At 39.2% G+C, this 24461-nt stretch overlaps 1 protein-coding gene across 1 annotated transcript; it reads right to left on the bottom strand.

The window, feature by feature from the left end:
• Positions 1-1030: 1030 nt before the first annotated feature.
• Positions 1031-20558, bottom strand: LOC140951438 (ATPase family AAA domain-containing protein 2-like). Its single transcript, XM_073400690.1, has 20 exons — positions 20425-20558; positions 20101-20264; positions 19924-19976; positions 19576-19820; positions 18073-18379; positions 17021-17161; positions 16171-16358; positions 15496-15637; positions 14915-15063; positions 14257-14505; positions 13106-13493; positions 11818-12248; positions 10432-10650; positions 9403-9502; positions 9077-9276; positions 8145-8390; positions 7499-7535; positions 4688-5419; positions 3210-3487; positions 1031-1925 (listed from the first exon to the last, which is right to left on the bottom strand). Exons 1-20 carry the CDS (start codon positions 20512-20514, stop codon positions 1866-1868), a joined length of 4419 nt encoding a protein of 1472 aa, XP_073256791.1. The 5' UTR covers positions 20515-20558; the 3' UTR covers positions 1031-1865.
• Between the last annotated feature and the right edge of the window lie 3903 nt (positions 20559-24461).

The raw sequence follows: 24461 nt of genomic DNA on the forward strand, positions 1-24461 counted from the left end.
GGGCCTAAAGCTTTGCAAGCAGTAGTTTCTCCACTGAGTTGTGGTGTGCACATTAGTTTATAGCAGATGGGCCTTATGCTTTTCGTGTACTGATATTGCTATTTACAAAGCTTTGATATCTCTAATAATTTTAGCACATTGACTGGATTTTTTTTTTCTTTTTGCCTGTTAAAAGGACATCAACTTGGAACACACTCAGATAACTCAAATTCCCCACTAACTGGAACTAAATTTCCTTTCCCTTGATCAAAATGTCACTGAAAATTACCCCAATAACTCGAATTCTCTGCTAACTCGAACTGTTTTTCATTTCCTTTCATAGTTGGAGTTACTTGGGTTTTACTGTTTATTTTTTCTAGTCACAAGTAGGTGACAGTATGTTTAGTTACTGTCTGGTCTTAAGACTTGATCTAAATCCGTGTGATCTCTATAAAACAAAATTCTTTTTCCCTGACTGTGAAAATTCAGCATCATGATCTGCCATTTTGGATCATGCATACCATTCCATCCATGAAGATATTGTTGACATTATTGTTATTTTCACAAGATCAGACGACCATTTTCTTTAGGATTGGAAGGACTTTGAAGGCTCAGAGAAGGGTCAGTTACTAAACACGTTGCTTTTTACTGGTCATCACAAAAACAATGTCCAGTGCAAAGTGACCTTTTCCTTGATTACAAAATAAGGGCAGATTTGAAATACATAAATCTACTAGAGTAATGAAGGGATTTTGTGTGTGCAGTACAATCAAACCCCACTTTATAGACACTTGCCTTACAAGGACACTTTTACTTCAGCCAGTTTGGGTTATCAGTAAATTTTCTCTAAATTCAATTTAATTCTGTATAATAAAGAGGCAAGAGCAACAGCACTGCAAAGATCTCAGCTCATTTTTGCTAATAAGGGAATGTTTGTAACTAAAGTTTCAGTTAAAAATATTTGATTTATAAGCATAGGTTTAAGCAGAACATATTGGTCATTATTCCCTCTAGCAATGCAGCAGGTAATAGGAACAACGATAAACTTGGATCAAGAGTCAAAAAGTACTTCTTTATTATGAAAACTTCCGCCATCATTAACTCCTAGAAGTATATTTCTCTAGAGCGATCATTTACTGCTGCAATTTGCAAAAGGACGAAATGTAAGAATGTGATGCCATTTTCATTGCAAGAAAGTTCTGGAAATTATTCTTTGTAAGTTAATACAAAATTTTTTGTGCAAACCAATAATTTTCAAGTTTTCTTAACCCTTAAGATTAATATCAAAACCTTTTATCCTAGTTATGACTGTTACACTTGATCCTAAAGCTACAATTGCAAGCAATTTTTTTTTTTAGCTAGGACTACATGATTAGAGTTTCTTCCACTCGTAACTGCCTCTCATGAGTGCATCAGGTTAGTAAGTGACTACACAGCAGTCATTGTTGTTGCACTAATGTCTTTGTTTTAGTTTAGGTTCACCAGAACCAGAATTTGAAGTAAGGTGATCAAGGATTGGATCTCAGTTATCTTTCATTGAGATAATAATGATTGCAGTATCTCCTTAGGTTCTTCTCTGGAATTGAAAAATCTATCTGTAGTGTTAAGGTATTGTTGTATTATCAGCAGTTTGGGCGAGAGTTTCCAATTGTAGAATAATAGCACCCAAAAAATATAAATGGAATTGACTATCAAAAGTTTCATCAAAGAACAACAATTCTACAGGTACACTGCAGGGAAGTTACAATAATGTACATAATTAATAACATATCAAAATAATTTAATTTTATTAAATTAACTGTTGCCAGGTAATGCAAAGTGATCAACTATTTACAGGTATTATGAAAAGTTTGTTTTTACAGCATTTGAAACGCCTACTATGTTTTTCAGAATCTTCTTGTCTGTGTCTGGGATGGTCCAAACCCTTCAATCATTATTTCCAGGTCCTGCAACACACACACACACACACAAAATGAAATTACATCACTGTTATTGAATAAACAAAAACATAGGGATCTCTGGGTAAGAATTTGAATAGACCCAAATTCAAACTTGGCTCCAAGGCATAGGGGAATAAAACAAATGAATCAATCTTGAGATTCAGCGATGAATATAGTCAAAACCCCCTTTAAGGACACCCGCTTAATATAGACACCTCATTATTATGGACAGTGTGGTTTTTCCCTGGAGAAAGAAAGCCCTGGCTTACACTTTGGCTAATTATTCAACCCACTTTATACGAACACCCTGTTAATATGGACACTTTCCATGGCCCCCTTAGTGTCTGTATCAATTGGGTTGGACTGTAATACATTTCTTTTGTTTTATTTCCCTAGCCCTTTAGCCAAGTATGAATTTTACTATTATCGAAATTGGTCTATTCAAAGCAAGTCTGTGTGCTTTGGATGATTACACGAAGCACAATTCCAATTCTACATAAAAGCCTGCTCAAATTATCACAATATTTTCTCTACACTTTCTCACAACATTTTCAGAGCTAATTTCTAACTCACTAACTGACAACCCAACTCAACATTGTTTTGAGATGTGGCAACTGTTTAACTGGGACTTCATGGAAAAACACACAGCAGACTGTTCATTTTTGTTCGGCATGTTGTGGTTGATGGTTTGAAGTGGCATGGTCTTAACATTTCTTGACAATCACTCAACAAAATGTTGAGAGAATGTGATGATCTCAGAATCTCTTTTCATTCAACTCTCCAGAAAAATAGTGTGTTGTGAGAATACCGAAACAATGTGGTGCTGTTAAACTGGGGCCTAATTGCGTAATTTCCTCTATGTGCTTGCCCTGAGCAACAGAAGGAAATGAGACTCTTGGGGACATAACTTTCTCAAAATTTTGAAACCGTCTCGTACTCAGTACATGTAAGTCACAATAGTTGGGGAATTAGTGGAAGATAGGATAATCATTTCTGAATAATTCCATTTCGCAAATTCCTGTCTCATTAGTAGGTATAAATGGACCCCACAAGCTAGTATATATGTCAAACTGGTACACGTACATGTCCATGTACAAGTGCACAGCAGTACACTGCATAAAAAGTTTAATACAGTGTCCTTTTGGAAAAATGTGCATTCATGGAATGTTGTAAAATCTGCTTTGTTTATTCAACTATCACACTCACATTTTCAATATTAGTTTGCCAATCTCAAGTCTGATTTGGTAGCAAAGGGGAGTAGAGCTTAACCTAACCTCAGAGAAAACAAACCTTGAGAAGTTGTGTCTTATCATGACTGTGACGCTGCTTGTGGATGCAAGACTGAAGTGCACTGTAGTACCGCTCTAACATCTCGATTGAAGCACCTTTAGAAGAGTCAACCAACAGATCTAATAAAACCTCCAGCTTCTCTTTTAAGTCATCAGCAAGTTGACTGCTGCAGCTGTTACCTTCTACTGATATCTCAAGTTCATTTTCAGTCGGGTTTATTTGACTTTGAGGTGACTTTTCAAGCTGTCTATTGGGGAGATCATTGAAGGCTTCATCCCCTGTTTAATAGTATTCAAAAGCAGATGTTACAACCACACTTACCATATTATGTGAGTTTTCTAGGATCTTGTGTGTTGGATTGGTAGACATCATCAAAGGGGGCTCTTACTTGCAGTTAGATTATATGGTATTTTGAAATAATGATAATAAAGTTGACTCTCTCTAACAGACACCTCTGTAAAACAGACTCTTAGGGCGATTTCCAAAAGTCAGCACTGGCCAGCCGGACCATTGCCCAAACATACTTTCTGGCAATGACATAGGCTTTACCCAAGAGGTTTAGCTGAAAAACCATCTCCTTTGTGTATAATATTTTGGATTTGACTGATCTGGATGGTTAGTTTTGATTACAAGTCAAATTCTCATTAACATGGGAATGGGCTGGTCGGTCAGTTCTGACAAATGGAAAGCGCCCTTAGAGTTGGGATACTCCCTTTATTTGACTCTCTATAAGACGGACACTTACGTGTAGTGCTGGTCCCAAAGGTGTCCCTCTTAGAGAGAGTTGACTGTAATACTTAATCAAAGATTGTTAAGGATATTAATATTAATTGGGTGGACAGGTCTGAGACATTAGGAAAACTCTTGGAAGATCCGATCACTTGCCAAGAAAAATAAGAGATACAAACAGCTCCAAAGAATTCTCAGTCCCAGATCTCACACCAACTGCCTGCAAAACTCAAAATGGCTGCCAAAGAAAACAAATTCCATGCACTGATTAAGTATTATCTTGGTGTGAGAGCCCCCTGTGACATAATGGGACACAAAAGACCACATTAATTTGATCACCATTCTTTCACTAGTAGCATTGAATCTTAACAAGCTAACGGAAGTGCAGTTGAAAACATTGGTCAGAGTGTGAATAAAGAAAATTTTATATAATAGAATTATAATATGGCATCTCTGAAAAAATCAACAAACAGTCAATCAATTTTTGAAAAAGTGAAGAACAGCTCCCCTGCAAAACTGTTGGCAGACAGCTCAAGACGTGATGTATTAAACTTAGGTCTTTCTTTTTACCAGTAGTGTCGGTAGACTGTTGGTCAACAGTTTACCTGCAGTTGGTCGAGAGACTTTTTGGGAAGCTCTTCTTTACTTTAAGATGAGTTAAACCCAATTTGTTTAGGAGTTATATGTACTTGACTGAAAGATGCACTGACATGTTATAATGTATATTACATATTTTTTACATTTCTCACCAGTACAATCCAACTCTCTATCCTGCACAATTTCCTCTGAGCAGCCTTCAGTAGGTAGACCATTTAGTACATTGGTGTCCAGTTTATCTAAAACATGATTTTTCAGAGTTTTTTCAGGTAACTGTGATATTTCTTCCACATCACTTTGAAGCACAGACTTGGAATTCACCTTAGGACAAATTTCAGTAGGGGTGGCATTGTCCAACAGTACAACATCCCCATTTACAAAAGAGTCACCTCCATTCTCCAAGTGCATGATGTTATCTTCAACACTTTTATGGTTGGCATCTCTGTATTCACACTCTGAATCATCATCTACAACTACAGCTTTCTCAGCTTCATTGAATTTTCCAGATTCTTCCTCAACAGGCTTTCCGCAATTAGAATTAGCAGCAAGATCCTCAGCATCACTTTGTTCACTATCATCATTTTCCGCAAGCTCTTTTTGCTTTTGGGACAAATCAAGATCAGAGTCTAACTTCCGTTTTGCATCTGTTTTCTTTCTACTAGGTCTCTTGCCCCAGTAGATTGGAGCTTTTCGTCGACGTGGTTTCTTTTTCTGCTCAGTGCTATTGTTCTGTGATTGTGATTCTGACACAAAGGTTATATCTGACACTCCCAGTGCTTCTTTTGCTGATTCTGCTGGCTGTGTGTTCAGCATGGAAGATGAGTTTCCTTGTGTTGCTGGATCAGTGAACACAAAAGGGGGTGCTATGGCAGTTGTTTTCTCTCCTAATTTAGAAGCAGACGAAATTACTTTCATTACTAACTTCAATCAGCAAACCACTTCATTTGACAATACTGCAATAATTTTAACTTGTTGGCGTGACACTTATTACAATACATAACTTCTCATTAAATTTTAATAAAACACACGACTAGACTTTCCTTTTCTGTTTTCTTCAAAAAGTAATACATATAATTATATACATACAAACATAAAATTATAAATTATACTAGCCTGCGTAGCAAGTGTTTCCGAGTGGTTTCATAGCAAAGAATGATGAACGAGTGTCAAAGACTGCGCGGTAAATGGCGCTAGTAAAAGAGCAGGGAGGGGTGGGGAAGAAAGGAAGGGCTTGCAGACAAACCCCAGGACTTTGCAAACCGCCCACTTGGCCTGTCATGCCTGATTGTGTGCAATGACATTTGATGCTGTCAACAGCTGTCATAAATTAACTAATAAAATGTTTGGCCTTCCATGGAGTGGAAATGAATTTTCAAGGACACGTGTGGAACCAAACTAAATTTTCTTTGTATTTTGGAAGCAACGTGTGGAAAGCGGTAATTGTGAGATCTCAATGAATCCGATAGCAGCCTCAGAGTTAAATTTATCTTTTTAATCTGTCTAAAAGGAAGGACTGAAAGGGTGAAGTTTTGAAGTTTTAGCTCAAACCTCCAGAAAGTTGGATTTGAGGTGATAAAATGTGACAAGCATTCAAGTCTAGAATTTTTGATCCACAATGCGGGTAACTCGAACTCTGAAGGGAAACAATTTAAAACAGTTTGAGTAAGTGGGGGATTCAAGTTCTTGGGGTAAATTGCAGTGAAATTTTGATCAAGGGAGAGGAAATTTAATTTAAGTTAGCGGAGAATTGGAGTTATCCGAGTTCAAGTTATTGAGGTTCTACTGTATTTGTACAAGGTCAAAGCTTAGCCAGACAGAACGGCTTACCGTTCTTGACAAGGCACAGGACAATTACAGTTTCTCCTGTAAAAGTAACTAAGAACAAAGCCAACCAGGCAACTGATGCAGTTTGGCAATGAACCTAAATCATGGTCTTGCCTGATCGGAAAGTGGCAATAACAGAACAGTTGCAAGACTGTTAAGCTCATTAAAAGTTATTTCTAAGTAATCATTGCTTGAAGAGCAATCTTGACTAAGTTACAATGAAATTCTCCATAGTTGATGTAGCTTCAGTTTAAAGTGCAATCCATTCTTCGAAATTTGGATCTGCAAATCACTATCCGAGAGAATTTAACATCTAGCAAAAAACACTAATGAGCTGTACCCAGCATGAAAAGACATTGCAGGAAACCTGGGTTTGTCTGTAAGCATTTCCTTCCTTCCCCTCCCCCTCCCCCCTCCTTCATTTTTTGGCTCTTGTTTCATTTCTTGAGTAGCCAGAACCAAAAATCCCCTTCCCTAGTCTTTCTTTGTTCCGCAAACCAAACAGAAACGCTTGCTATTCAGGCTAAAATTATACATACATAAGCACTCTTCTGACATCATGATCATATTACATTATTGGTATACACAAAAAATTATCAACAATATTTAGGTTTGAATAAATAAATAAATATTAATAACTGCATCGCTAAATGGAGGTTGGGTGCCTGGAGTATCCAGGGACTATGGCTGAATGAAACCTCCTGGTATGGCCAATGAAGCGTAAAGGAAACTCCCCACATCACTGAATCACATGAAGGATGTAGCAGACAACTAATCATGATATTGTAGGTCTATAAATAAAATTTATGATAAAATGGTTGCAACCTGGGTTGATTCTCATTTTCCTTTGCCTCCTGAAAGGTAGCTTCAGGAAAAGTTTCTTGGAATGGCCACGATGACGGATTTTGGGAGCAGAATTTGCTTAACAAGGAAACGATACAATATTCAAACTACACTGACTGCTTACTGTACCACAAAGTCAAAATAGTATTCTATCAACAGCTGAGAATTTCATGAACTTGAAACGTAAGGCTTTTAAGGCCTATGTCCATAAAAATCGTAGAATTAGCAATACCAAAGAAACAATAAAAATAAATAAGTGCTATTTGAGTATTATCTCAACAATACCAAAAAATTACCTCTTCTTTCTCTTGAAGCAATGATTTCTTCACAGGTCTGTGAAAAAAAATTCATACAAATGGTCAAAACGGTACGGTACAGAACAGGACGGTAGTTTTAGCAACAGATAATTATTCAATTGGTGCACAAATGAACTAGAAAAGGCAAGAAGCTGCCTTCCTCGATCAAAACTGTTTCAAAACCCTGTGAAGTTTGAGTTCAGATAAGCTTTAACTCGACCATCTACTATCTTGGACTCTTCTCAGTACAGCGCTCCATGTTATGCAAAATGTATCCAAGACACAAGTAATGTTAAAGGACTTAACTACAGGGTAACAGGTTTGCAAGCATACTTAAGTTGTCTACTATACAAAAATTGATATTAATTTTGGAGTTCTGGAAAAACCAATCAATGCAAACCCTGGACAAAAATTGGTGGGAGCAGGCCTTTGATCCCCGCATTTACTTGTAAACACCCAAACCCGGCTCTTGTAATGTCATAATCAGCAATGTAGCCAAGGAAAAGCTCAGCAGGCTTTTTTATTTGTCAACCACCTTTTTCTCCAACTTCACTCTTCCCAGAGCAATTTTAGTCTGTGGTAAACTCTTTTTCACCCACTTAAATTAGCTGTTAGCCTGCTCTTAGGGACATCCCTACATATGTACCTTTTCAAACTCTGGTTCCAGCTGAGACTTAATGAGCGAGTGAGCTGAATCACTTAGCTCACATGCCCTGTGCCTGATAAGTTTATCCAGGGGGTCTCGGTCAGGGTTGTACTTTAAAGCATTACTTGTTATCAAGTCAACATCTGCTAAGTACTGTGCACAGGTGCTGTAGTAATGGCAATCAATTCTGTGCAGCATTGTTGCAAGATCCATGGGATCTTCAATCACCTCAAGGTAGTCAGGAACCTAAAACGGCCAAGAAGTCAATTTTTAAAATAGTATCTAACCATGGAAGTTTGATCTAGTTTCCATTCTGTCTTTAGAAGCAGAACTCTTCACTTCTATTTTATAAAGTAGTTGCAAGAAACTAACTTCTATATCTGAAAAGGTCATCCTTAGTTTGTGGCTTAATATTTCACAGCTTAAACTTTGTTATGATGAAAAGCAAGAAATTAACAGTGTGTCCTCTGAGCTACATGTAAGAATCACAAGACATGCAACAGTAGTAAAACAAAATGTGATGAGAACCAACAGCATGTCATTGCACCTACAATCGGTGACAAAATTAGTTGAGACACTGCCAAATGTTGCTACCTCACAAAGGGGCAACTAAAGCTTTCCCTTCCCCACCCCTCCATGCAATGTCTTGCCACTGTTCAAACTACCTGTAGAAAACCAACACTCCAACTTTGAATGGGGCGGAGTGGGGAGGGATGTGAATTGTTTTGTTCTCTGAAGCTACCCTACTGGAGGACAATGTCTCAACACTTCTGTCTGTCACTGATTGCAGATGAAACCTTTTATCAGTTGAATAAAACTGAGACAATCACTATTGTGAGGCTTTTCAAAGAACTGACTGCTTCCAAGTCCATCTCTCCAGGGAGACTAATCACAGTATGCTAAGTTTATCATATAAATATTTCAAAATGTACCTCCAACAAATCAACTGGTTTTGAAAACTCTTTGAATCTGCGATCCATCATAAGCTTTGCATGTACATCTCTCAGGAAGATGCGCAGCTCCCTCATGGTGTTCTCTTCATCTTGGCGAACTTTTTTCAGTTCAGCTTCTGTAAGCTGCCTTGGAGGAGGAGTAGGGGCAAAGGGCAACACTTCCAAAACACAATTTTTTTCTGATCAAGAGTAAAAATTTAGCATTATAATGTTAGTTGAGACCAAAAATAACTAAATATTATTTATCAATTTTAACAGGTTTGGAAATAAGGTAAAATTGACGGCAACAGACACTAGATTCTCACTCGATTTGGCTGGTTTGGGTGGCTTGACAGCTTCCCCCAGAAAGAGATCATTGAAGAAAGCTCTCCTTTCATCTGATGTAGGATCAGCCACTTGAAAGACCTGGTGAAGGAAAACAAATTGAAAGATGAATGCACTAATTCTATGGTAATTTATTTGTCCATTAAAAGCTGTATCTCTTTGCCTTGATTAATAGCTAAACAAGAAACTCGGAAGAAAGGATAGAGGGGAAGGAAGAGGCAATTAGAGGAAGAAAAGGGTGCAGAAAAAGTAAGTTTTACAGCTAGCCCTTCAGGCAAGCTGCAGCTAACAGGTACTAGTTTGTCTAAGAGTCACTTTAATTAGCCTGGAAAAAACTCTTGACCCTCAGGATTGATTACAGTTCTCAGGGATTAAGCTAAGGAAAAGATAAGCTGGCTTTTTTATTAGTCAAGCCGGCTTTTTCACTCAACTGCATCTCTAAAATTCCCCCGTGTCTTTGTTTTTGTTTGCAATTTGAGCTGGTAGTAAGCTCTTTTTCAGCCAGTGAAATTAGCCGGCAGCCAGCTCCTAGCGACATTTCTGAGTTCTTCTGTAATTTGAATTCCCCGAAAAAATTCACTTGCCCATCAGGGAACTTAAGAACAAAGTTCACTAGCCCAATAGCAAAAACCACTAACTTTGGGCTATCAGACACAACTTTCCTTGCTGCTGAAGGAGGCTTGCATGTAAACAATAAATTACTAAATTAAATGATAACAGAGTAGAAAAGTGATGATGTAATAAAAATTAAATTTCTGAAATTATGGGATTTATCAGGATATTCTGAAAGAACAACGTCCGAGAGCCCTACTTGCCAAAATGAGCATTTCTCTGAGATGTTAGCCCAGTTGTGCTCTGATAACTCCATACAAACCCTTCTACATTTTTTTGGGGTTGACCCAAACAAAATCATGGACGTTGTTCTTTCAGAATATCCTGACATATTCCATAATTTCAGAAATTTAATTTTTATGACGTCTCACTTTAGAACTCTATGACAGCTTCCTTACTTGTCCAGTTTTGTCAGAGAAGAGCTCCCGCATGATAACAGGAAGTTGCACCCAACTCTCATCTGCAGTTGCTAGAAACAGCAGTGGTGCAAGTGGAGGAAGGTCATGAAGCAGTGACAGCAGGGTAGCATGTAGACTGTCTCCTGTAGCATTCCACAAGGCATCAAAATGTGGTGAGTATACCACACAGGGGGATGTACGACGAGCTTCACGGAACAACTAAAGTGGTGAGAAAATGGGAGCATTTGAAGTTACACTACTTATCAAAAAACCTAAAGTAACATAATTTCAGATCTTAAGTACTCCTCCAAAATACTAGTACCTTTCACTTTAAAATACATGGCCTATGGAGGGGGGAGTTTAATTTGGTTAAATGTAATTTAACTAAGTTAACCACCACGAGCTTAGCGGTCAAGCGGTTCATAAGCTTAGCGGTCAAGCCGTTCACAAGCTTAGTGCTCAGTCAAGCGGTTAACAAGCTTAGCAGTTAAGCGGTCCACAAGTTTAGCAGTCCACAAGTTAAGCGGTCAAGCGGCCCACAAGCTTACTGGTCAAACGGCCCACAAGCTTCGCGGGCATCCAGCGGTCAATCCCATAAGTGCAGGCTCACATGGTTTGCGGTAGCTTTGTACACGGCTAGAATCTGCGAGTTCTTGGTCGAGCATTTGTTCAGTGGTCTGTGGAGCGGTTCATTTAGCGTCTTCCCCCCCTCCCATCCCTATTTTTCTTCCTTCCACTGTTTCATCAGTGCGATGGGTGCCTGGAATGGGGGCTCATGGCTGGGTTGCAAGGATTTGCCATCCATGGGGGCAGTTTTCTGTGTAGAGGCTGGCTGGCCACAGTGGAAGCCCCTGGGTATCCCAGGCACCCACCTTCCACTTAATCGAGGCAGTTGGTTAATTATGTAAACCAACTAGGTTGTTGTTTAGCTCAACAGCTAAACACAATAATTTATTTATTTAATTTAATTTAGTATTTTGAGGCAAAGTACTAATAATTCATTTTCTCTATCACAGCATGCTTAGGTAAAGGTAAAGGCGCACATGAGCCAAAGACCCAAACAGCCGGAGATTATCTAAGTTTCCTTACCATGAACCATACCTAGGAGTATTGCTATTCCCCCTGCTAGTCCATTGCAGGGTTACCCCCAAGCAGTATGTCCTTGTCTACGCAAACAATATGACTGGTCAGGCTTGAACCCCCGACCTCCAGATCTGGAGTTCGACGTGTAAACTGCTAGGCCACACGCCTCCTCTCACAAAACATTTACCATACACAAAAGTATTGGAAGCATTTCAATTGGAAGTTATTGAAACTTCTGCTATGATTCAGTTTCCTTGAAAGAAAGTTAAAAAAATATCACTGCAAAGAAGGATACAACCATACCTGAGAACAAGCTTCTTCAGGGGTCTTAGAAGTAACACCATACAAGGCTGGCAAGTCTAAACAGTAAACTGTCAAGTGTTCCATGGTGTGTAACAATGCAGGAGCAACATGAGTTGACTGACCCATACCCTGACGACCACAAATTAAGAACCTGGGTCGATATGTTGACAGTCCTCGTGCTGGGCCATTAAGTGAGCTGAAGAATGAAGAATAATGGTTTTCTGATGTTTCAGGGTTGCCTGAAAACTGCTGTAATCGTCTCATGTAGCGTTCACTTCTGGATGATCCAGGAAGAGATTCAAAGATGGGTGGTCCCAAATCGTCATCAGAGCTGGCTTCTTCATCACTTAACACTGCAGCTGTTTTGTTACGCTGGTCATTCCTACTATTGCTAGGATTTCCCAGAAGGCTGCAGGGACTACTCTCTGTCACTATTTTCAAAACATGAAGGAAGAAGAAACAATATTATAATTTTATTTTAAGTGACAGCCTACTCTAACCTTACAGCATACTTTCTTTACAGCTATATGTATATTTCTAGGCAGGTAAAAGGTGTACCTTGTAAACCATAACACCTAAAGGTGCATATTCTCTTAGTGTCCTCAATTATTATTGATGCTATGCTTATGTTTATTATTATAATATCATTTAAGGAACAATTTTACACATAGATACATGACAGTTTTCACTGGGACTTAAAAGGGGGCTGAAAAAAAGGATCTGCACAGCACACTAACACCATGTATTTAGAGCATAGAAAAAACTGCTAATAATGATAATGATAATATTTATTATTAAAACCTGAATCATTGGATAATGCAATTTTAGAGCTCTGATTGGCTTAGCCATCAATGGTATATGAGCCACTAAACCATGCTCTCCAAATGGTAACTGTACACATCTACTCAAAATTAAAAACAAGCTGAAAATCGGTTGTTTTTATAAATAAAGTCGGGAAGAATTCTCGATATTTTCTGGGCGTTTTTAATAAAACATTATTATTCCACTCACGCTTGTTGGATATGAGATGATTATAGTCAACTCGGCATCTCATATCCAACGCACACTCGTGGAATATTACTGTTAAATAATAATAATGATAATGACAATGTTAATGATAATGATGATGATGACGATAATGATAATAATAGCCGTCTTTTGCATTTCTGTGGTGAAAATGGGTATATTTCACAAGCTATGGGAAATTTATTCTAAAAAATAAACGCAATAACAAGATTATGACATCCTAAGAAAAATCATAATCCTAGGTACTGTCAGAATTGTGTACCTGTCTTTATGTGAGCAGGAGGGAATACTTTCTCCACAATCTCAGCTGCTTCAGTAAGAGCCTTTTTCAGCAGTGGCCAAATGAGAGGTGAAAGAGCTCTTGCAGGAGAAACCACTGATCGCTGTGACGCAGGAACTATTGTCTTCATTGCCTTCTGGAAGTCTTTGGCTGTCACTTCAATAGAATTAACGTCTACCAATAGCTTCTTGGTACTATTATAAATTTGTGGATAACGTCTCCTCAAGGCAAACAGGGCAGCCTCAGTACATAAAGCCTTTATGTCTGCACCACAGTAACCTACACAGCGATCTGCAACCTCACTTATAAAGGACGGCAGAAGTTTAGGTTCCCACTCACGAGTGTGAATGCTAAAAATGCTTCTCCTTGCCTAGAAGTATACAAACACCCTCTCAGTATTGTGTCAATCAGAGTAATCTATATGATACCCAGCCCGTCTCCATTTGTGCTGGGATTGCTTGAGTTAACTTTTGTTGGGTGCGTGCCACTGGCTTTTCAGAACCCCTACCACATTATAGTCTATTCTTTGGCCAATTATCAACCCCAACTTAGTCACTTGTGGGAAAATGTAATTTCCACAATCCCAAGTTAGTCACTTTCTGTTCTTAAAAAGCCGTTTAACTAGGTCATCCTGAAGGAATTAACACATTTGTTAACCTTAAGGCACATGTAGGAAAAATCTTCCCATTTTTAGATCCCTACCTAGGGAACACACAGTAATGTACATGTAGCGAAAATCTTCCCTTTTTTAAGTCCCTACCTCCCAAAAATGTGAGACCCCACTCTAGAAATGCATTGAAAACACAACCCCCATTATAGCCAATCCAGTCGAGAAAATGTGATCCTATCCAGTGGCACATCGCAATTAGCCTATTACTAGGAAGTACCCTCCTTCCTGCCCTCTCCCCTCCCCCCACCAGGCAAATTCCAGGCATCTGAAAGGTTGACATGCCCAGAGAGGAAGAAATTTACAACCAACCCCTTCGCCCCCTTCCTTAACCTCTCAAAAATCAAATTATGTAACACTTAAATGTGGCCATAATTATATTATACAGTCAGGTACTTAAGATGAAAATACAGACCAAGTTAATCATTCCAAATGGATTGCTCGACAATAAATAAGTAACCCTTACGTTTTTATCTGGAAGAGCAAATTGAAATTCTCTATCAAAGCGGCCGGGTCTGCGTAGTGCAGGGTCAATAGCATCAATTCTGTTGGTTGCACCAATCACCACTATTTCACCTCTGCTATCAAGACCATCCATAAGAGCCAGTAGGGTAGACACGATAGAGCTGTGGATTTGATCCTGACGACTAGAACGTACTGGAGCCAGTCCATCTATCTCATCAAAAAAGATAATGGCCGGTCTCATACTGAATGCCTGTGGGTTTAAATATTTCATCATACATTACCTGAATTCAATTAAAGGTTTTAGGAAAAAATTTACACTACGGACTAGGAAAGCACTGTGATTATAAACCTTTTGATGTTTAAGGCCAGATGACAACCTTTTTTGAGAGTTAATCGAAGATGATTTATTCTGACAACTCCTACATGTAATCAAGAGATTTGAATTTATATTGTTATCATTACCAAAACAAGAGGAAAATACCCTCCACCAAACATTGTTAAACAGTCTGATTTTCCAAGCAATGAACAAAAATGAATTCATAATAAAGAGGCCATGTTGAAAGCAAACCATTCTAAAAAACTCATTAAGAAATAGAGTTCTGTTAGCCTATTATATAGTAATCTTCTTCAAGAACATTCTACACTACAGTGAACATTACCTGATCAAACAGTAGTCTGAGTTGTCTTTCAGATTCACCAACCCACTTACTAAGACAATCTGCACCTTTTCTCATGAAAAATGCAACCTTCTTATCACCTTGGCTGCATTCATTGGCAAGGGCTCGTGCTACCAGTGTTTTTCCAGTACCTTACACAAAAATGTTACAGAGATCACCACTTTAAAAAAAATCAAGTACAATAACAATACATTGCCACCTAGTACTTAAACATGAAAAGGACGAGTGTCAAAGAGTTTATTGCAGAAGTGATGACCAGTTAGAAATTAGAATAGGGGTGAGAGGGACACTTTTACCTCCTCTACAATGAATGCAGCTAGCTGAGGTACAGGTATTTACTGCTAGTAGATAATTCATGAATGCAAGTTTGCCTCATGTTGAATAAATCAGTTATTCACCATTTATTCGCTTAAAATAAAATGCAGTTCCTCAAACTATAGCATGGTTGGTTATCCCAGCTACATTGTATGGCTCTAAAATGGGGCATTTAATTCAGTGATAAATATTAATCAAAAGAGGTTAGTTAATAATATTTCCCACCTAAATTCAAGTCAACATTGTACCTGGCGGCCCATGGAAGAGGACTCCTCTTGGAGGAGAAATTTTGAACTTCTCAAAGACTTCAGGGTACATAAGTGGAAATAAAACCATTTCCTTAAGTGCTCGTATCTGCTTGTTAAGACCACCAACTGCATCAAACATCACCTGAATACAACAAGCAAAAATAACATTTGCTGATATCTCTTACAGTGGATGCTTCCACATTTTTTTTCTTTCAAGTTTTGATAGAGACCAGTAAGCAAATATCCACTGAAACTACTAAAAAGGGTACCTTAAATTGGAAAAACTACCAAGTTTAAAGGTAGTATATCCAAAGACAGTGCTCAAGTATATTGCTCCACAAAGCTGCACAATTTTACCGATGTTTGTATGATAGGGGGCACCCATGCTTGATTCATGAGGTGCTCTTTCCAGCTGTGTCAACAGATGTCGGATAACTGGTCCAAGTCAAAGTTGAAAAAAACATGGAAGGGTCTATTAAACCACATGCTGTAAAACACTGGTCTTATGCCCTTGCTTACACAGATTTGAAGCAGGTTTTTGTTGGGGTTATACTGGTGGAACATACAGGGGACAGTAAAAAATATACTTGTTGATTCCTAGATAGAGAATGTGCACAATCTTTAAATCTTTTAATCAATATCACCCAATAAGGCAGAAAATCTCAGCAGGATTACCTTTCTGTCAATGTTCATGGGATCAACATCAGCCAGGCTTGAACCAATTCTAGCTCTTTCCTTCAGAATTCCTGAGGCAGCATCGTCATTAGTGAAATTCATAGGTAGGCATCGATCTCTTGCCTTGGCCATGCTCTTTGCCTTTCGTTTTTCAAATTTTCTTTCATCTTTTTCATTGTCAGAGTCATCTAGAACACACAGACATGCCCACAAACAAAATTCAAGAAGACCAAAATTTAACACTACATGACAGACATGAATGTATAGTACCATGCAAAAGTGCTGTCAACAACAGGGCCCAAAATTGCAACTCACTGGATGTGAATATTGGTGAGTAATCTTAAGACCTCCTGGCTGATAAAAAAAACTTCACTCAGTGTACCAGCATTTTCTTTGATATATTCCTTTTTTGAAGTCAAAAACTGGCAACCAAAAAGTTTAATTTTGTGACTGAAATTTTTCCTCTGGTTTTTGTCAGCTGATGCCTTTATGAAAAAGTTAATTTAATTCTCAGATAGCTCTGAGAATGAAAGGGTTTTACACAAGTTCCTATGTTTGAGTTATTGTCCTAAGTTCACATTCTAAATAGCCCGGTTTTATTTTACAGGAATGTTTAGATTTAATAATACTTTACCAAAATCAGGGAAAATGAATAAATGGAAGGATGTAGTGGTCACATGATTCACTAAACTCAAACAACTATCAAAATTTCCTTTTACATCTTTTGGTCTCAACATCAATACAACTATTATTTTCTCAGTCAGAGATTTTCTGTGCCATGATTTTGTATTTGACTAAAGACAAAGGTAAAAAAAATGTTAATCATAAAGGAAGGAATTATCTTTTATACCAGATGAAGAAGTTGATGAGCTCATATTTATCGCCTTCCGTTTATGTCTACGCATCTTTCTCAAAGGAGAAGCATACTGATTTGGCTTTTTCCTCTCTCCACTCTTCTGTCTCACTGTCATGTGAAAGTGTCCCCTCTTCCCTGTAAGATAAAAGTACCATATACAATGAAAGAGGCTAAAAGGAAAATAAGGGACTGAGTTCAACAATGAAGTTGACACTAAGTCTATTTTAACAAAACAAAGGGTTTGCATTCCTAAACAATGGCTAATTAGCAAGGCAATCCAAACAGGAGGGCATGATGGAATATAGTGCTAAACGTCCCTTGATTTAACATCAAATTCTCCCTTTGATTTACAACAAGCATCTACAAATTGAAAGGATAATCAATTAGTTTATGGGCAGTGACATGAGGCTATATTCCAGGCCCCAATCTTTAATTTATTTTGTACTTTCACGTACTCCAATAAAGAAACCTATAAAGGTGACAATGTAGGATAAGACACATACTGGTACTGCAATTATGTGACTAATCTTTTCTTCTTTGCCACTACCCCAAACACCCCCATGGACATGGTAGAAGCAAGGATGAACCTCCCACTAACTCGAAGTAATTTTTGTTTCCCCTCAGATCATTTCTATATAATATAATTTTATCCCCAATACACTCAAACCATGTTTTGAGCACATAAAAAGCCGGCAAAAAACAGTGTACTGGTGTCCGAAACACTGAATTTTGAATTTCCCATAGACGTGTTGTAGGCATTTTAGTTTACTAGTGGAGGCTGATGTTGTTTGTCCCAAATCTAATATGAACAGCTTTTCTTCTCAAAACAGTATAACTCACGCTCTATTTTGTTACATGATGCAGGGTTCGCAAATACGCCAGTTTTTTTTCCTTACTCCCCGCTTTTTTCTTCAAGCTCCCAATAACTCAAACTACCTATTACTTTAACTTTTTTTCAAGGTTCAAGTTATCAGCAGTCAACTGTAATTCTGATCTCCAATGTGCATAAGTACTGTAATTAAGTAACAGCTTTTACAAGTGCATACCTTTACTTGACTTCATGGGAGGTGCAGTGTATCTATTAGGTATAGGTCTTTTCTGCCTTAGGGAATACCCCTTATAATCTTTCCCTTCTCCTCCCTCTGCATCCTCTTCTTCTTCCTCCTCATCATCATCGTCATCTTCATCATTATCATCATCATCCTCATCATCCTCTTCATCATCTTCCTCATCACTATCTTCAGCTTCTCCTTGGCGCCTGCTGCTTCTTGTTGATTGTTTCTCAGGTGTTGGTGTCTGGTCATGTTTTCGTTTTACCAGGTCATACATGCTTGGTGTTTGTACAACTGTATCCTGCACGCAAAGTAATAAGTACAGCTATTATTGGCATTGGTCAAATTTAAAATAATAGTCAAAGGATATATACTGTAGGCAAAATTTATTCTAGGGTAAAGCCAGTATTTAATCTAGACTGATTCAGAATATTCCCTTGTTGCTTAGACCTAGTAATATTATTTTAGTAAAATCCAGCTAGTGGTCTATTATCAATGCTACGTTCTGATTGGTTGAGCTACTACTAGGCTATATGTTATAGCCCACTAGTAACAAAAAGCGAGGGCTTTTTGGCGGCAAAAAGGATTAAAGTCTAGCTTTAACTACCAGTAGCTAAATTTTTTTTATTCTCGATATTTTCGACCAGCTAGTTTGCATGGGTTGATTTTTCCTCTGGCCCTCACCATCAAGGGTATTCTGAATATGCGGTGTGGCTACTAAGCCAAGAGCAATAACCATTGGCAGTACAGTACACCATAAAGAGGAGAGGTTCCACAGAAGTGCTAAGTTCAATTTTTTTTTGCTACATTTCTCATCCTCTAGAGGCCATGACTTGATGTTTGGAACTAAACTGACATGTTCAGGGCAGGAAAATCTTCAGTCTATGCTCAAGTGAAGTTCTGGAGCAATTGGAGTGGAATGAAGGTAATTTTTGTAACTTTCTCTTTGGGCAGTGTAGGAAAGCCAAGTTTTCCTTGCCTTCTTCTTAGTACAGTGGGTGAGAAACCAAAACATGAAAACTTACTAGAATGGCATTGAAAGAGCCAGAAACTGTAAGAAAACAACACACAACTCTTTATGAGCTATGTAATCTTTAATGGTTGTTTATGTGCATTTCAACTGTTTTATCGATCTTACAATAAATTCCCATACAAATCCCTTTAATTTGGCTTCCAGTAGGCTGGGTAGGCTGGGTAGGTTGGGTTCCCTGTTGGAAAACAAGATGGAAATGACCTGAACCAAGCTTGTTCCCAGGCCACATAAAAAGTGCATTTTTGTTCATTTATTCCTGCCAACATATTCAGCATGTTTGCTGCAAAAGTGCAAATGAACAGAAAATCTACATTTGTCCGGCTTTCTGAGCAAAATTCTCCGCATTATCACCTCAAAGTGAGGATTTTAGATGTACAGATTGTCTTGGCTAAGAATGGCGCCAAAAAGAAGCAAAATGGCGCCAATTTCAAAATAAACAATACATATTCAAATATTAACCATACCTCTTCGGTCTGGGAATCGCTTTCCTCTTCTGAATATCTCTTTCTCGCGGCTTTCTTCTTTGGCGATTTCGTATTTTCATATCCCATCAAATAGCGATGGTCTGTAAGCATATGGACATTCAGAGTGTCGTAAACTTTTCGTCGTTTTCTTTCGCTTCGACGAATGAGGTCCGACTCGTCTAACATCTTATTGTTTCTTTTGCTTTCTCTCCGCGCAACAGACCTGGAAACTCTGACGCCTTTCCCTGAAGAAACAATTAAGTAAAGAATTTATGTTTAGGTGTAAACAGAGAACGTTAATCGTGAGGTAAAAGAGATCAACTGGGCTGAAGTACGAACTAAACTTACTCCTTCCTTGCGAATTTCTTGTTTCGACCGGTCGAGTTGTGCCATTTAGGATTCTAACGGAAAGAGAAAAATAGGTGAAAGTATACAGGGAAATGAGCAGTAACTACGTTCACACGCTAGTTGTGGTCTAAGAAACTCACCGAAGGTCTCGAAGTATCACTAAAGTGATAAAGTTACCTTAAAGATTGGCGTGTGGAGCGGGTCAATGGAACAGTTGCCAACGGAACTGTTGCCTCGAGGGACGGATATCCATGGTTTGTAAAGGCTTCCGAGCTACGCAAACGACGTCTTTTCGAAGGTAAAGGTTTTGTCTCTAATCCACTTTCGTCACTTGAAGGTTCCTTTACAAAAAAAGAATAAATTCATTCGATGAATTTGACGCTGTGTGAAATGAATGCGATCATGCATCACTCACTTGCGACCATAAACTTATGTCACCAAAATGTCGTAATAGCGTAAATTTTAAACCGGCGGACCTAGAAACTCGCTTTTTATACTCACATTTTCCTCTCTATTCCCAATGTTCTTTCCTCTACCGTTTCCGGACCGCAGTGTGCGAAGAAAAGGCAAATTTGCCCTTGTTTTTACCATAATGGTCACCTCACCAAATCGGCCATTTTACGAACTGAGCTATTGTCTAACCAGAAAGTCCCGGATGTAACACTCGCCGGTACTGCAAGTATCACAACACGGCTCACGGCCGCTAAAGTCGCTAAAGTCAATGTTGTATTACTTGTTCCCGAATAACAACAGATCGACAGAATTAATCGAACGTGAGCAAGCTTTAACCAACTTAACCAGGTAACAGACAAAAAAAACCAACAACAAAATTGATGCTTAATTCGTGGGATTGCTTATCCGTCTACGCACAAGGAAGCACTAGGTCGATCTCAGAGACGTTAGTAAGATTTCGAGTTGCCGGGTATATGCAGTAACTGAACAGAAAAAATTTCTTTATTCTATTTTCTTTTTGTATCCTCTCCGAGTAGCCCGGTGTCGTGCCCCTAGTACTAGCCAGGAGGTGGGGGAATCCCCGGTTGACAGCCCTGCGATCTACCCATACGCCCTATACGGACCGTATGGTGTCGATTTCCGCATTGTTGATTCTAGTGTTTGTTCGGATCTCATAGCCTTATTCCATTAGGTTTCTTCCCATCTGACTGTCTACAACCTAACAGCCAAGCTGATTTAATAGGATTTAATAGGACTATATTCTCGATCTCATCCGGGTCTCAGCTAGAAATTTCATAACTCAGTGTATTTTTAGTAACTACTCGTTGTTAAATAAAGCTCTCGGCTTGTAAGTATAAGCATTAAAAACCACCAACAAGCTATTGATAGAATTGAGCAGCAGACTGCAGGACTGGTAAAAGTCAATCGCAGGTCACTAAGTCATTGAGGTAAGAAACCCCGGCCCCGCGATCCCCGGGTATATAGCGGGGGATAGTGGTGATTTAACGCGGCGGGATGCCTAGACTGCGAGCAGTCTGTTATTTTTCTTTAGACTTGATACAAGGTCGAACTCTAGTACCTTCCTCTTGTAAATTTTAAAGGACTTTTAGAAAGTCTAATTTTTCTTTTGAGTCACAGCAGATCGACAGGACGCGTGGGGGGCGAGCGGGGAAGCCGCGAGGAACAAGGGCGGAAGCCCCAATCTCTTCTTAGACTACGAGGACCCATTTTTCCTCAGGGGTAGTAGGGCGAGCGAAAAGCGAGCGCGCGTGAAAGTCACCCCACGCGAGAAAGGCGAGCATAAATTTGTAAAATTTTACGACTTCTCTCGCCGCGTGTGGTTCTGAGGAAAGAAGGACGGCCGCTCGCCGTTTAGCCGATGCCCAGATTTAACGCACATTTAACAACGTGTTGGCCCCGGGGGGCCGGTGGGATTGACAAAAACCTGTTTGACACAGGTCGTGAGCGGGGATTTAACACCACAGACGCATTTTCGGAAGCGGGGATTAACATGAGTGACTATTAAAAGGAAAAGCCTCGTTTCCTAAGGTGGTGAAGATGCGGCGGAAGAAGAGAGATAATGCTGGCAGAGACTGACATTAAAAACATATATAAGAAAAAGGATGGAGAGGAAGACACAAACCAGGTCGCCCTAGTCTCGGACACAAAAAAAGAATGGAACAAGATCAATCCATCAACTGAAAGAATTGAAAAAAAATAGCCGTTACTCAACAAAGAAACCAAGTGTCCACCCCTAAAACCAAACAAAATAAACTTTGGAACAGATGAAAGGATTGTGGTAACTGGCCCCATGTGTTTGATAGCAAGTGGAACTGGTTAGTGGGTTTAATATTTTAAGAAGATAAATGCTTTTCTAGTCTACGCCTTATGTGCCTTATGCCTTCAAGCACCTTTTCACGATAAATAGTCAGTTTCGGTATGAAAGCGTTAGGATAACTGAAAATGGGTTAGAACGAGATTTTGTTAAACATTGGGCTAAACTCAGTTTAACTAACTGGCCCCATGTGTTTGATATAGCAAATGGAACTGGTTTTAAAAAGTGGAAAAGCAACTTTAAATGCAGAACTTACACGTATACCATACTATACGATAACCGCATTTTTCTCCCCTGGCTCCGGAGGCCCGTTCTCAGGAGTTAGCTTGGTAAGAAAAAAATCCTCTGGCACCCGGGGTAATATTTTTCACTTTTGATGAATTTGAAGAAAAGCAGCCGAGTTTATGCAGAATTTTCTAGTGGAGTAGTGGGCAGCGGAGGAGCGGTCTTTATATTTGTCCAAGATACTTCGTAAACTGCGCTCCAGACTGGGACACTGAGAAGTTTCCAAAAAGAGAGTTCAACATATTCTGAAGCAACCAAAAGGTGCTAACAGCGTGTAAATGTTTACGCTGGAAGGCCGGGTTTTCTTATCATTTTATGTTTAAAATGGTATTTTTCAACCGTTGGTTATAATTCGAACGAGAGTTAATAAATATATAAAGTTCTTAGGTGTTTACTTATGTGAGTTCACGCGCTCTTGCTTCTACAGAGGTTGCTTCACTTGGAAAAACTGTTTTTGCCGAAACAGTTTCCTATCATGCGGCTAATCTACAGAACGTTTCTTTCAGAAGAAAGTGTCCAACTTTGATTCTACAACATTTTCTTGCGTCCATGAGGAAAAACATTTCGAAAAGTTTGTTTTTAGTATTTGGAATAATAGTTTTAAATCATTGTAATATAGTTCAGTAGTATTTGTTCATAGCACAGTTCCACACGGATAATTTGAAAAACAATTGTACATGGGAGTTGAAAACATTACCGTGTATCAGGGACCCGTAAATCTGTGTGTATAAAGAAATTCATTCAAGGCGACTGCATCAGTCTACGGGTGTTTTTGTCGTCTTTTTTTTTTTGCGGTAAAGCCACGACAGAAATAAAATGAGGATATATAATCCCTCGCAGCTTCGCCAATGGATACGAGTAGCGGCCAAAAGCACCCCAACACTCCTGTTCCTAAGCTTCAGGGGTGGATCCACGATTTTTTTTAGGAGGGGGTGCACTTGTCTCTTGCTCTACTTCAACACCAATAAACCACATAGTTTTTTTTTTTTTTTTTTGCAGATTACCAGTTGTATTAGAAAACCGCAGGTCATCTCAGGGAGACGGGGGTGCGCACCCCCTGCACCCTCCCCCTAGATCCGCCCCTGAGCTTCGTTGCTTCTAAAACTCTTCTTGAGTAGATTTTGTCTATGGAGACATTTGGGTCCCAAAGCTACGGAGTTACAACTCTGCTTACCAGTTTAGTATAAATAGGCCTGTTTTATACCATTTCTTTCTTTTTTTGCTAGCACGGACACCAGACATGTAGGTTGGTCACCCCACCCTCCGCCACGCAGAGACGGCTGTATTGCTCTCGCTCCTTTCAGCCTACAGGCTGTCCTCTTCCCGTAACTTATCTCAACTCGGGGCGTTTGGGAGTGGGGGCTCCCGGAGAGAATCCCTAACTGTTGTATGATCTAACGTGAAATGAAGAAACGCGGTAAACAGATTCTACTCTGGAACGTGACCTGACGTCAAAGCGCCCTCGTAGCTGATAACAAGTACAGTCGAACCTCCACGTGCGACCGCCTGTCGTAAACGACCAACTCCCATAAGTGACCACATATCCAAAACACCAAAGATTTCCCACTCAATGTCTTACAGTTGGAACCTCTCGTAAGCGACTACCACCGGCAAGCGACCGCAAAAACGTTTCGGTGCGGACGGTTACAGTAATAATTTTGAGTGACAAGAGGAGCCCGCAATCCTAATCTGCCGGTTGTTATTCCCCCTTCTTCGGATGTTTGTAGCCAGCATTCGTTTGGACTTCACTAAGAATGAAAGGAATACACATAACACAATTTGATCACGCGCGTTTGGACCTTCCATCGCTCGTAATTTGATCACGCGTGTTACTAACGCAAAGCGCAAAAAATGAGCAAAAGCGTTTTGACTTTGAACTCCGTAACCTTTGGTTATAACTAGTTCTCTATTGTTTTTAACCTCTTGTAAGCGACCATTTCATGTTCGCTCTATGTACTGTGTCACT

The sequence above is a fragment of the Porites lutea genome, chromosome 11 (genome assembly GCF_958299795.1).
Source record: "Porites lutea chromosome 11, jaPorLute2.1, whole genome shotgun sequence".
NCBI classification, from domain to species: Eukaryota; Metazoa; Cnidaria; class Anthozoa; order Scleractinia; family Poritidae; genus Porites; species Porites lutea.